The sequence below is a fragment of the Gymnoscopelus braueri genome (genome assembly GCF_963280865.1).
Source record: "Gymnoscopelus braueri genome assembly, chromosome: 16".
In the NCBI taxonomy this organism is placed as follows: Eukaryota; Metazoa; Chordata; class Actinopteri; order Myctophiformes; family Myctophidae; genus Gymnoscopelus; species Gymnoscopelus braueri.
In genome coordinates, this window is record NC_137616.1 from 16,651,572 (window position 1) to 16,666,571 (window position 15,000).

The window sequence follows — 15,000 nt, forward strand, 5'->3', positions numbered from 1 at the left end:
AGAACTATGGTTTTAGATCCAAACTGGGTCAGGAATCCCCTCCTGACAGGACAGGGGTACTATATTATGTTAATTATCCAGTGTATTTGGGGAGACTGACTGTAGTATGTTGTCTGTTCCCCACATGAAGGGTTCCAGAGAGACACTAAATGTACTCCTTTTTGGGTCCCCACACAAAAAAAAGCACTAATGGAAGATGTTCTCAACTTTATTTACTTAAGTAAAAGTATCAATATCGGAATGTAGAAATACTCTGTTCCTGCATTTAAGAATCAGAATCAGAATCAGTTTTATTGTCACATCACAGGTTTACAAGGTAAAAAAGTGGGTGAAATTCTTTTTTGTACATCGTTCCCATCGCAACGTTAGTTTCCATAGAAAGAAGAGGGGGGGGGAGAAGAAGAGGGTGGGGGGTAAGTGGGAAGGAGATCAAAACAAGAGAGCAACAGAAGGCCAGATAAGTTATCTACATATTTACAAATTACCTGAGATAATAAAAACTAAAAGAAACTAAACTAAGGTGCCTGAGCATAGCAGCAATGTATTGTATACTGTGCATGTTATACTTATACTGTGCATGATAGACAATGGACGTTAAGGTGCTTAGAGGAAAAGGAGCACAATAAAAAAGACAAAAAAAAAGTCAGTGCGTTATACAAGGGATTAAGGTGCAAAAGGTCAGTGCGTGTCCACCTAGAGTGGACCGACCCTAGTATAATCCGCAGGTAGCTCCATGAGGGAGTGCAACAAAAAGTCATTTGTACCTGGTGTAGTCCACAGGTGTGTCCGAGGGGGGGCTAAAGTCCAAGTCATTGTCCCTGGTATAATCCACAGGTGTGTTCAGGAAGAGCCAGAAAAGTCTGCGCTGCCTGTTGTCAGGCTGCTGAACAAGGCCTATGCCTCATTCAGGCTTATGCCCCATTCAGCATTCTGACAGCAGCCGGATTGAAACTACACCAGTATCTGGTGGTGGAACTCTTGATACTGCGGTAGAGCCCCTTGCCCGGTCGCGGTCGTTGTAGGGGGTTGAACAGTCTGTGACTTGGGTGGTGCTTGTCCTTGATGATGCGCTTGGCTTTGACCACGCACCGCTTTTTGTACAGATCCTGGAGCGCTGGGAGCTCGATTCCCATTATCCGCTCTGCCGATCGCACTACTCGTTGTAGGCTGATCTTTTCTCGGGCAGTGCAGTTCCCGTACCAGGCCGTGACACAGCCTGTTAGGATGCCTTCGACAGAACTGTTGTAGTACAGCCTGAGGATGCGACGTCCTACTCCGAGCTTCTTCAGGCGGCGGAGCCAGTACAGTCGCTGCTGAGCCTTTTTCCTCACGTGTGTGGAGTGCGTCTCCCATTTGAGGTCCTCCTCGATGTGTACTCCGAGGAACTTGAACTCGCTGACCCTTTCCACTGCAGCACCGTCGATGAGGATGGGCGCATGGTCTCTCCGCGGCCTCCTGAAGTCCACGATCAGTTCTTTGGTCTTGTCGACGTTAAGAGAGAGGTTGTTCTCTCGGCACCAGCGTGCTAGTGATTTGATCTCCTCTCTGTAGTCAGACTCGTCGTTGTTGACGATTCGGCCTATCACTGTCGTGTCGTCCGCGTACTTTATGATGGTGTTGGAGACATGTGTGGCTATGCAGTCATACGTGTACAGGGAGTAGAGGAGAGGGCTCAGCACGCATCCCTGGGGTGCTCCGGTGTTGAGGGTCAGGGGGTCGGATGTGATGCTGCCCATTCTCACCACCTGATGTCGGTTGGACAAGAAGTCCTGTATCCAGTCGCACATGCTTGGGTGTAGCCCTAGGTCTCTGAGCTTTTTGTCAAGTATTGCTGGGACAATGGTGTTGAATGCTGAGCTGTAGTCCACGAACAGCATACGTACATATTTGTCCTTCAGCAGCTTGTTGTCCATGTGCGAGAGGACGGTGTGGAGAGCCATGGCAATAGCGTCGTCGGTGGATCTGTTTTTGCGGTATGCATACTGCCACGGATCCAGCGAGGCAGGTAGCGTGGAGCTGATGTATTCCCTCACCAGTTTCTCGAAACACTTGCTGACGATTGGGGTGAGAGCAACAGGTCTCCAGTCGTTCAGGAATGTCACTTTGGCCTTTTTGGGAATGGGCACAATGGTTGACATTTTGAACCCTGCAGGGACCACAGCCAGGGAGAGGGAGAGGTTAAAGATGTCAGCGAAGACACCCGCCAGCTGGTCTGCACATGTCTTAAGGACCCGGCCTGGAATCCCATCAGGTCCGGCTGCCTTGTGGATGTTGACCCGTGTGAAGGCTGTACGCACTTCTCTCTCCGAGATGGTTAGAGGGTTCACCTCTGCTGGTGCTGCTGATGGCCCCGCTTGGCTGCCGCGGTTGGAGCTGATCTCAAACCGGCCGTAGAAAGTGTTCAGTTCGTTGGGGAGGCAGGCAGGCGGGTTCACCTCGCTTCTGGTTCTTGTTTTGCAGTCTGTCAAGGTGTGTACCGCCTGCCATGTGCTCCTGATGTCGCCATTGCTGAGTTTGTCTTGCATCTTTTTTGTGTAGGCCTTTTTCGCCTTCCTGATGGAACATGGACATGATGGACATGATGTCCATGATGGACATGATTAAAATGTACTTGTGTAAATTTACTTAGCACAAAATATACTTAAAGTTAAGTACCAAAAGTAAAAGTACTCATTATGCAGAATGTCCATTTCACAAGTTTTCATTATGTATAAAATGTTTTGAATATAGCCGATTTCGACACGATGCAACACGTCGTGAGCTTGTTTGATCTGCTATTTTTGATACTTTTGAGTGACGCTGTTGTAGTATGATCAAGTAGGGCATTCATTTACGCCTTAAAATATGGAGATAAGAGGTTTCTGCCGGACAGTGACGATTTGCTTCCGAGACGTAGTGGAGTAGAATTATATATATTTTTTAAAACGTTCTACCACTGACTCCTTTTTTTGCCCCCACACACAAAAAAAGGACCACTGAGATTGAATGAGCCCGGATCCCCCACGGTGACAGACTAAATTTACTGGAGTCTACCTGACTAAAAGTGCATGTGAACACCAGGTTTACAAGCAACCGGTGTCCTCTGAGGCTTTGCACAGACGTGAAAGCGAATGAAAGAAAGACTATTATAGTATCAGCTGTACGTCGTGTGACTTCATTAAGATTCAACGTCTTGTGCTGCGTAATCATCTTTACTTTTAATTGAATGCAAGCTCAGCCTTCTGAAATAGACCCTGCGTGTTTGTTTGAGGACAGACATTATACATTATGGTCCTATAATCACAACGAAACATTTCAGAGTACTTAAGTTATTACTGCATCTGGCTATTGGGTTGACTTTATATGTCTAAGACAGTGGTTTTCAAACCTTTTCATATCAAGGTCCATTATTTATTCGGCATTTGAGCACCGTTTGATGTGATTTAGACCAAAAACGTACTATATTTTGTTATCGTTAGGATAAGATTTTGTCCACAATTCCATGCTGTATTGATGTTGGTACCATAGGAGAGATGACAGGCAAACGTTGATCAAAATAACAATTATTTAATTAAGTAATGCAGCTGTTTAACAATAATTCTACTCTTGAGAGCCTAAAATGAAACCAAATTCATTTTACGCGTTAAAAAGGTTAAAGCTCCTTACGCACCGGGGGCGATTTTTTCAGGCGAATAATACTTAAAAAAAAAAAAATTATAAAGTCATTGCAAGCTTCCATGGAGCGAAAAAGCGAAATGAAAAAGCGTCTTTTATTTATTCGGAACGAGTCCGAATTTTGCGTATATTCGCATAATCGCCGGTGTGTAATGACCTTAAAGCTCCATATTTTGATGGCAATCATTGCTATAGTGTTTGTTCAGTAACAAACTGAACAACGGGAGTCTCCCCGTCTCTACAGCTCTTTAATAAACAGAAAATACATTTTCAGGTGGTTTGCCAATTTCAGCCAGTCAGGATACAGTATACCCATTTATCCGCTTCAATTTGATAGTGTTCCAGTTCTAATTTTGTGTGCTCATTTCTTTGTGTCATCACTTCCAATTTCACTTGTTTTCTGTATCTTGTGTGAGTTCTCTTTCCTGATTGGATAAAATTGTTATCCCGACCTGAAAATGAACTTTCTGTTTAATAAAGAGCTGCAGAACACTCTATACTAGCAATGATTACTATCACAATATGGAACTACTTAACACTTATTGTAACAAAGAAATATTACCTTTAACTCTGACAAACACATCAGCTCCGTTGCAAGCTTCTTCCAACTAAGGCTTATTGCCAAGGTCAAAGCCTACCTCCCGCACAAACAGCTGGAGATGGTTATTCATGCTTTTATTTCCTCCAGAATAGACTACTGCATCTCATTGTACACTGGCATCGATAAGGCGTCACTTAGGCGTCTGCAGCTGGTCCAGAACGCAGCCGCCCGCCTCCTCACTGGCACTAAAAAACGTGACCACATTACCCCAGTTCTGTCCGCTCTTCACTGATTTTAAGGTTCATTTATTCGTTTTTAAAACCCTTCTTGGCCTCTCACTCTCTTATCTTTCGGCTCTTCTCCAGCACTATATCCCAGCCAGGGCTCTAAGGTCTGCGGACACGTTGTTGCTGGTCGTTCATACGACTAACCTGAAGAGCAGGGGTGACCGTGCTGCTGCGGGCCCCAGGCTCTGGAACATGTTGCCCCTCCCCATCAGATCCGCCCAGTCGATTGGGGGCCTTTAAAATCCCTACTTAAAACCCATCTGTTCTCTCTGGCTTTTAATTGCACTTTGTAACGGTTTAGCATACAACTTGAGCTTACCTGATCTGTCTTAACTCTGCATATTCTGTTCTTGATCAATGCATATTATTTGTTGATGTTTCTTTTGTTTCGATGCTTTGAATTGTCTTGTTTTTAACCATGTTCAGCACTTTGGTCAGCTTTTGGTTGTTGTAAATGTGCTATATAAATTCAATTTGATTTCACTCTGAAGTTAAGCTATAACTATGAGTTACATTGACAGAGTGTACAAATGGCATCACATGTTTACACTCTCAGAGTTAAAGGAGAGATCCGCCCATTTTAAGTGTTATCTTTGATGTGTCGCTAATCACTCACCAACGTTGAAAGGGACGTTGAGTTATTCCAGAGAGTCCCCTGTCGTCCAGTCTGGCGACCCCCTCCGTGGCATAATGGGAGCCCGTGTAAGAGTGAAAATCGTCTATTATAACCGATGCAAAGTTAGTTTTTTCTCTACTACTGCTCATCGTGGAGTCTCATGATACTCAAACATGCACTGAAAGTCGCGCACAAGCTATCGTTCGTGCAGAACGAGATGACGCTGGTTGCTTGTTTCTCTCATAGAACCTGGCGTCTGTGGAATTAAGCACTCAAACGCCAGTCTGTCAAATAGTCACATAAAATGAAACCAAACCTCTAGAGTGTTTTTATTAAAGGCCTTCTTGAGAAACGCTTGCCCGGACAGAGCGAGCTGGGGCTCCCATGCAATTAATTTGCTGTTGACTGTCAGAAAAGAGGAAGAGATAACTAATTGAAGGCACATAGACACAAAGGTAGTCACATATTCTAGTGTGTATAGTGTGGCTTAATTTATACGGCATCGCACAACAATGTCGCTTGACGTAAGGAACAGATTCTGAGTGATCCGCTTGGATATCAGTTGTTTTCGCCAAGCTACTACGCCGGACTATACATTTGGCTTTGGTCCTGTTAACTGGAAACAAAGGCAGAGGTAGAGAGAGAGAAGAGATAGAAAAGGCAATACAGGGAGGCAGAAAGAGAGTCAGAGGGAGGGAGAGAGAGAGAGAGAGAGAGAGTGAGAGTGAGACAGACAGAAAGAGGAGGCTGTGGGATGGATAGACATAGAGGGTGAGAGTGAGAGAGAGACGGGGACAGAGTGGGGAGGTGAAGGAGTTTGAGTATTGAAAGAGTGAGAAGGACAGAGCGACGGGGAGATGAAAAAATGGAGAGAATGAGAAAAGGAGAGTTTATTGGAAAGAGGGAGATTTTCTCTGAACCACTGACTCGTGAGATTACACTGGAGAGGGACCTGAATGCGCGCACACACACACACACGCACACACACACACACGCACGCACGCACGCACACACACACACACACACACACACACACACACACACACACACACACACACACACACACACACACACTCACACACACACACACACACACACACACACACACACACACACACACACACACACACACACACACACACACACGCATGCATGCATGCACACGCATATAAACATTTTGCACACAAACTCACACATATGTGTGCATAATACTCAATACTCAATACTCAATATGGTATTCACATGCTCTCTGTTTCACTCTCACCTGCAAACACACACAAACTTGCACACAAACACACAATGCCTCAGAGTGATTTTAATCAGCCTGCCATTGGGTGTTTACATCGAGAGAGCTCTCTCTTTGTGTGTGTGTGTGTGTGTGTGTGTGTGTGTGTGTGTGTGTGTGTGTGTGTGTGTGTGTGTGTGTGTGTGTGTGTGTGTGCGTGTCCGTGTCCGTGTGCGTGTGCGTGCGAGGCAGAGTGACTGAAATAAACTGAGAGATAGCAATGAAGAATAGAGAGTGGGAGAAATACAGAGAAAAGAGAAGTGAGAGACAGAACGAAAAAGAGAGAGAGAGATAGGGAGTAGGAATGGGTATTGGGAACAGACCCTAAACATGTTCATACCCCTGAACAATAAATAAATATAGATTATCCCCCGGTTGATGATTTGTTCATCACATACACATAGACTAATTTATCCACAAATAAAAGCATTTGATATGCTTAAATTGATTAAATAGATTAAAGTCATGCTGTGTATCATTCATGTTAGTAGTCTTTATGGTGACACCATGGTAGTTCCGTTGTCATTTCAGCGTTTGTCTATACAGAAGCAACGCTCAAATAGGATTGCTGCAGGGTCCTACTGTAGGCCAGAGGACATTTTGGATATTATTAACTGTAAAACACATACATAAATTACAGTTCCGGTACATTACCGGTTCCTATGTCATTTTGGCCAGACACTCGCGAAAATAAATTGTGTTTAATAGAGAAGTTGTAAAAAAAAAAAAGAGAAATACACAAGTGTATGTGGAATGGTTATTGTGAAGAATATACCTCCTAGGCCTACCAGGAGTGTGCATGCAGTTTGATGCTGATCAGTCCAACGGTGTCCGATATGAACTGTACACCGACACAAGGGCATGGGCGAAAACATCCTCTCTGCCCTCTGGCGTATCGGCCCTGATACGCCACAACTTTTTATACAAGTGTAAAATATATAAATGATATTTGTTTGGACTGATCAATACTGACACCCAAGGCATTTAGAAGAGGAATGTCGATGAGATTCCTGTAAATGCTCTCAAATGAATTGAATCGAAGCACACACAATGGAGAGAGAGAGAGAGAGAGAGAGAGAGAGAGAGAGAGAGAGAGAGAGAGAGAGAGAGAGAGAGAGAGAGAGAGAGAGAGAGAGAGAGAGAGAGAGAGAGAGAGAGAGAGAGAGAGAGAGACGGAGACAGACAGACAGAGAGTTAGTATCAACTGTGACTGGCTCCATACCACAGAACCACTGTCTGTACAGATTAGAAGTATGATATTTCAAGCTGTCCTCTCAACTACAAACCACTGTCCATAAGTCCAATATTATTCACATGATACTCACAGCATCATCACATCAGTTGCACATGTATACTCTCCGTCAGGGTTGGGCGGGTTACTTTTAAAAAGGAATCCCCTACAGTTACAAGTTACTTTCTAAAAAATGTAGTCAGTAACGTAATCCCGATTACTCCATTTAAAAAGTAACTACTAGTTACTTTCAGTTACTTTTGGATTACTTTTAAGCAAAACTCTATTTAATTATATAATACAAGTTTTACCATTGATAGACAAGAATGTTGAGCCTATGAAATTAAGATAAGGACAACAGAAATATGGTTAAGGTCATTTAATTGTTAAGAATTTGACCTCTCTGAACAGTTACATTACTGTAGAGTCATTGTGTCAACTAATAACAGATCATATATAAGAAAAGGCATCTTGACCTACAGTAACATTTTGATTGTTTGACAACCAACAACTAGCTCATTTTAAATAACACAACCGTCCCTATGGGATCTAACCTCCATCCATGTGTGGGCAAAGTGGCAAATAAAATCTCTTTACCTTTACAAAAAAATAATAAAACCTAATAAAATGCATAGCCTTTAATAAAAAGACACTAAATGCCTTTAGTTTAAGGCTATACATAGGCTAGATGAGATCAAGTAAATAGAATAGACCAGGTTAGCATGCTATTATAATATGTTACTCTCTCCCTCCCCCTACAGGCTGGTATTATAATACGTTACTCTTTACCTCCCCCTACAGGCTGCTATTATAATATGTTACTCTCTACCTCCCCCTACAGGCTGCTATTATAATATGTTACTCTCTACCTCCCCCTACAGGCTGGTATTATAATATGTTACTCTCTACCTCCCCCTACAGGCTGCTATTATAATATGTTACTCTCTCCCTCCCCCTAAAGGCTGGTATTATAATACGTTACTCTTTACCTCCCCCTACAGGCTGCTATTATAATATGTTACTCTCTACCTCCCCCTACAGGCTGCTATTATAATATGTTACTCTCTACCTCCCCCTACAGGCTGCTATTATAATATGTTACTCTCTACCTCCCCCTACAGGCTGGCATTATAATATGTTACTCTCTACCTCCCCCTACAGGCTGGTATTATAATATGTTACTCTCTACCTCCCCCTACAGGCTGGTAGGGCCTGTAAAAGGCCAATCAAAAAGAAGGCCATCAAATAAAACGATGATTTTTAAGTCCACAGAAATAATTAATTTAACTTGAAGTTTAAGGATGACTTAATTTTAATATAGTACAAGAATAGTGTAACTATCTGTAAAATATAACCCATTTATTTCATAAAATTATGTATTGGGTTATAGCCTATTTGTCTCAATATTTGTCACATTCAGCACTGGACTTCACTGACTGTAGGGGTCACATTAATCACATTAGAATCACAGATTAGAGATTTTATGTATTTCCCCCTATTTTCTGTATTTTTCACTATTTAAAATATAGTATTTCTTAATTTCCCCCCCCCCCCCATCTCTCTCTGTCAAAAGTGTTGCTTGGCTTCCGCGCATTATAAACTGGAATATAGGCTTTAAATCTAACCTATCACTGGTTATGTGCAGCGTTTCACTTGATGTTGAATCTCAACCAGAGAACTGGTGTCTACCATTACCATATTGACAGAGGTGCACGCTGTGCGTCCTGACCGTCTCCACGCATCCATTCAGTAGCCTACCATCCCTACTCATGAGGCCTCCTGACTTTTGAGGCCCCAGGCGGTTGCCTAACCTTGCCTACAGACAGTTAAGACCGCTACTGCAGTGCTGCTCACCGTCACTGCGCAGTTCCAGTGGGCAGCCACCAAGAAAGCTTTTTGAAGCAGCCACTAGGAAGCGACACAGCGTAGGCACCCTACGGGTCGTCGCATGCGACATGCATACTGTTATTTCGACTTATTATTATTTTAATGTTTGGTGACGGTGTTATAATAATGTATAACTTGTTTTTAAAATTTATGAGGGGAAGGGGAGAATGTAATCTGCCTGTGACCCTGTAAACATTGACTAGACAGTAAAGACTCATTTATATAGTCTACAAAGAACTCACCCTATAAAATTATATTTATACCCCGTAAGCTACTCTTTAAATAAAAAGCCTCATTTTATTTGACAAAAGAGAAGACTGCGCTACCGATTATTTATCCCCAATCCAATGCTCTCCTATGTAGTATCTCCGTCTGCAGTGTTGCCTGGTCTGATTATTATAAGCCACATTGGGCTTATTTTTCTGAAGTTGCTTGTAAATAATGGTAGAACGGTTGTGAGCTTGTAGATCGTCTATTTTCAAATAGCCAACATATATAAATATGCTCATTGTTTAATGGACGACCGATATAGCTTTGAAGTGCTCGTGTGGACTTTTATAGTCGCTTCTTTTGGGCTTGTTTTCATAGACCTGGTTGCTTATTTCTCTCGCAAATTCTGGCAACACCGCCCTGACGCAGCAGCAGCCTCCTGTCTGTGGGGATTTTACACAGAGAGGTGCGCGCTGCGCTCAACTCCAATCCATTGCCGTCTGTGTGGAGTGTGCGCTCTTGCAGGTGGTTGTTTGGTGTTATAATAATGTATAACTTGTTTGTAAAATTAATGAGGGGAAGGGGAGAATGTAATCCTCATGTAACCCCCGTTACAACACCCCCGTTACTGTAATCCAGATTACACATTTTAAAATGTACTCTAAGACGTTACCGTTACGTTTTTTTTTTACTCTGATTACGTAACGGCGTTACATGTAATCCGTTACTTCCCAACCCTGCTCTCCGTACTGTACATCGTCACTGTTTTCTATTATCTCAATATTTCAACCTCTGTTTTTTTTTTGTAAATTAATGCTACGTAATCCTACCAGTGTCGCACTAAAGTTGTGAAAATAGCCAATTTGTGAGCTTGTCAAGCGGCTATTTTTATATAATAATAAAAAAGGAACGGTTTTGGACACCTGACAGTGACGATGTACAGTACACACCCACAGAATAACCAGACTGCAGGGAAGTAAATAAATGGCTTTCTAAAAGCGTCCTCTCAGCTGCAGCACACGGCCAACAATAACACAGCCATCTTATTCATGCGATATTGAAATATCGAGGCATTTATTGAGGGCAAGAGAGAAAGAGAGAGAGAGAGAGAGAGAGAGAGAGAGAGAGAGAGAAAGACGAATGGGGGTTGACGGAAAAGATGAGTAGAAGATGGGTGGCAGGGACTGAGAGAGAGTCAGAAATGAGAAGCTTTTTGAAAGAAAGAGAAGAAAGAAGAGAGCAAAACAGATGGAGACAATTATAATAACTCATATTCACACTTTGGCGTCGCTGAAAGAGCGAGTGAATATCTGAGGCCTGCAGAGAGGGGGTGGGGGGGAGGGGGGTGGTGGGGGGCAGGATGAGTAATGCCAAAGTCAACGCCGTCCAAGAGTCATGTTGAAACAGACAAAGGAATAATCAGAATCCGACTACAGACAATATTGGCAAAAGAAAACTCGGCAACTCAACCATGAAGATTCCAACACTCCAGCTAAAGGAGACAACTTTATTATAGGACTCTTTTACAGGAGCAATCCTCAGTGTTAGTTTGGTTTACAAATGTGGACCCGTAAAGTAAACAAATTGGTTACATTTGTACTCACTCAAGAGGATAAATTAAATCATAAATTAATTGAGCCCATTGAACTGAACTTTATTAGGATTCAAATGTAGTCTTACGTAGCCAGACAACTATTCTACAATCTCTGAATGTCTGGAACTATACGCCTCTTGAATGCCGTTTCCGGAAGTTGTCATCTGTTCATAATTTCCCGAAAATATATTTTTGAATTTCCATTTCTGCTAAGCAGTAATATAGTGCTTGCCAACGTGCCGTCACCATGGGGGGCGTGGCATAGTAGCTAGCTGCAGACATACTGGTGGGGGGCAATGTTAAGTCAACCTTTTTATACCCCACAAAGATGTCCGCCGCTACCAAATGACACTTGAAGACGCCCCCTTCAGGATTTTTGGTACGCACCGTATGCTTCAACTAATTTGATTTACATTAGGACACATTTACGCGACTGCAAAGACAAAACGGAAGATGGGAGGGAAGCGGGAAATCCGCTTTGTATCACGGAAGCTTTTGAAAATTGAGTCAACAGTCTGGCTCGAGAGACTAGTACTAGACTATGTAACCAAATGGACCCATAAGGGATGGGTTTGGTTGCATTTGTACACTCTCAGCGTTACAAATGGATAAAAAGAAAAAAGTAATTATTTGGATTGAATTGAACTGAACATGTGAAAATACATGGTGTTCTTAACTGTATTATTTACAGTAATCATGTATATAATTGTTATCTTCATTCCTAGCTATCCTTGAAGCCAGATCAGAAGGTGCTCCCCCTGGTGGACAAGTCCAACATTGCGGAGACGAGGAGGGGCGTGACCTTCCAGCACCCGGAGATCCTGGCTCACGCCGACCTTGTGACCTCTGACCTCACCGAACCCTACTACTGGAGACTGCCTGAGCAGTTCAGGGGCTCCATGGTGAGGAGTTTGTGTGTGTGTGTTTGTGTGTGCGTGTGCGTGTGCGTGTGCGTGTGCGTGTGCGTGTGCGTGTGCGTGTGCGTGTGTGTGTGTGTGTGTGTGTGTGTGTGTGTGTGTGTGTGTAAGCGTGTGTGCGTGTGTGCGAGTGCATGTGTGCGTGTGTGTGTGTGTGCCAGAATGAGTGAGTGAATGTGAGAATGAGCTCGGGACTATCAATCTATCCGCCCACCTACATACTGTAGCTTTCTATCTCTCTCACTCACACTCTCTCTCTCTCTCTCCAGATCACAGCGTATGGGGGTCAGTTAAAGTATGCAGTGTACTACGAGGCCAGAGATGAGACTGGCGCCTCCTCCTATGAGCCTCAGGTCATCATCAGAGGCGGGCCCAACAGAGACCGCGTGATGACGCGCCACGTACCGGGGCTCCAGATTGGACAGCTCACTCGCCACGAGATTGACATGACAGAGGTGAGGGCGGGGCCACAGGGACAAGGGGCGGGGTCAGAATCAAAATGACGAGGGAGAGAATTTAAAAAGGGCCTCAAAAGCAGTGGTGGAAAGTTACTAAGCAATTTTTTTTAATCAATACAAAGTTATGTTTTATTGTCTTGGCTAAATGTCATAATTGAAAATGCAAGTTGTTTATAGTGGGGATTTTGAAGCATTGCTAGAATCTTTTTTTGGATTGTAAGAAAATAATCGATTGTGGCATCTCTAATTGTTTTGTAGATTAACTACTGTATGTTGAACATTATTTGACAGGATGTCGGAATGTGAAATGGCATACAAGAATACAACAAAACAATCTCTTGGCATTCACTTGGCATTCACGTTTGCACTCTGGCAAGCTCGATAATGCACACTGAACAACAACAATAGAATCCTGGGCTTTTCTTCTTCCTGTTTTAGCCACAAAGCAGTAGATAAAGGCTCTTGACCCTTTGTTTAGGCAACACAATAGAAAATATGTCTCAAATAAATTCAATATCTATCAATGTAATACAAATTAAATCAACATCAATCGACTGTATTAAATTAAATGTATTATTTTTAACTCTTTTTAATAATAAATAAATAACAGTATACAATAACAGAAAACTGTAAAGACACTAGTGTAGAGCCCTGAGGGACTCAGGGGTCTTAAACGTTTTCAGGCCAAGGACCCCCTAGCTGAGAGAGAGATGAAGCAGGGACCCCCTCTATATTGTATAAAATTGTGTTTCAGATTATACTTTTTTTGTTTACTTGGTCTGCTCTTTTTTCCGTCTACACCTTTACCTCTTTGCCAAAAATAGCAGATCTACAAGCTCGGCGTTGTGAGCTTGTAGATCTACTATTTTTGGCTAAAGTTCTCCTCAGAAAGGGGATGGGTTCAAGTGGTTAACGTAAAAAAGAAAAATCATATCACACAAAGATTTGGCTGACCCCCTGTAGTAACTCTGAGGACCCCCTAGGGGTCCCGGACCCCCTGTTGAAGACCCCTGGTTTAAATGGTTACAAGTTACAACATGTTTTATGAGCATGAACATGACCGCTTACCCTGTTGGATGACTAGAGTTAGTTAGACTAGACGCTGACGTGCTGTTATTTTTTTCTCCGATTGATTGATCATCCACAAAATGGAACAGATTGCATCTAATTACTCCCATCCTGCGCCTTTTTTAGAAGTGTCTGCCAAATGCCTAAATAATGATTACAACATGTCAAATCAAAGGTGTTTGTGTCCATGTTTCCAGCACGAGTGGAAGCACGCTGACGGACGCGCCATGACCCGGGAAGACTTCATGGACATTCTGTTCTACGTGGACTACGTTCTTATCAAGGCATCACATGGAAACATGATGAGACACAGCCGGTAAAGCGCGCGCACGCACGCACGCACGCACGCACGCACGCACGCACGCACGCACGCACGCACGCACGCACGCACGCACGCACGCACGCACGCACGCACGCACGCACGCACACACACATACACACTAGGGATGGGCATTTGGACCTTTTTGGGGGGAACTTTGGAATGTGGGCAGTTAACCGCGGTTAACCGTCTATGACGTCATATCAATAAATAAAGTTGCAGTCCTATGTGTGGACAGTTCAAATGGGGCCTAAAACAATGAGGTCTATATCTCATTCTGTACGGCTGTTGTTTTTAATTATGTATTGTAAAATATTGTATGAACAACAATTATAGATTATATTGAAGTGATTAATTCCATTAATATTCTGTTAATATTTTATTTATTTTTTATGTGACTTAATTTTGGTTAATTTCGGGTTATTCAGCCTTGAACGGTTAGTGACACACAGACACACACACACACACACGCACACACACACACACACACACACACACACACACACACACACACACACACCGCACACGCACGCGCACACAGAAACACAGCCTGACGTGTTGCCATTTGCACACACCCATTGTTTTGGTGTGACACTGGCCCGTAAATCAGTGGGGAGGCAAGTTAATTAAGCATATCTGTCATCTATTACATCAGGTGATGATTATCTTCACTGTCAGTGCAAAAGACCACATCCCTCCCTCTCGTTTTCATTGTGGCTGCGCCATTTGACTGGCCTGCTTTTGAAATATTATCGCTGCTGTCGGTCGGGTGGAAACCTTGTATGTCCAAAACCATTCCTTTTTTGTCATTATTATTCTTAAAACATTTGAAAATAGCAGATCTACAAGTTCAGATCTACAAGTTCACAATGCGTGAACTTGTAGATCGGCTATTTTCACTACTTTCATCGGAAACGTCCAAAACTGTTACTT

At 43.1% G+C, this 15,000-nt stretch overlaps 1 protein-coding gene across 7 annotated transcripts in view; it reads left to right on the top strand.

Moving 5' to 3' along the window:
- The window catches only part of lama2 (laminin, alpha 2), a 316,273-nt gene that overhangs the window by 206,100 nt on the left and 95,173 nt on the right, over window positions 1-15,000 (top strand). For all 7 annotated transcript variants that reach the window (XM_080453619.1, XM_080453620.1, XM_080453623.1 and 4 more), the window contains 3 exons: window positions 12,031-12,207; window positions 12,492-12,677; window positions 13,946-14,064. In XM_080453619.1, coding sequence (XP_080309745.1) covers window positions 12,031-12,207; window positions 12,492-12,677; window positions 13,946-14,064 — 482 coding nt within the window. The remainder of the gene's footprint in view (window positions 1-12,030; window positions 12,208-12,491; window positions 12,678-13,945; window positions 14,065-15,000) is intronic.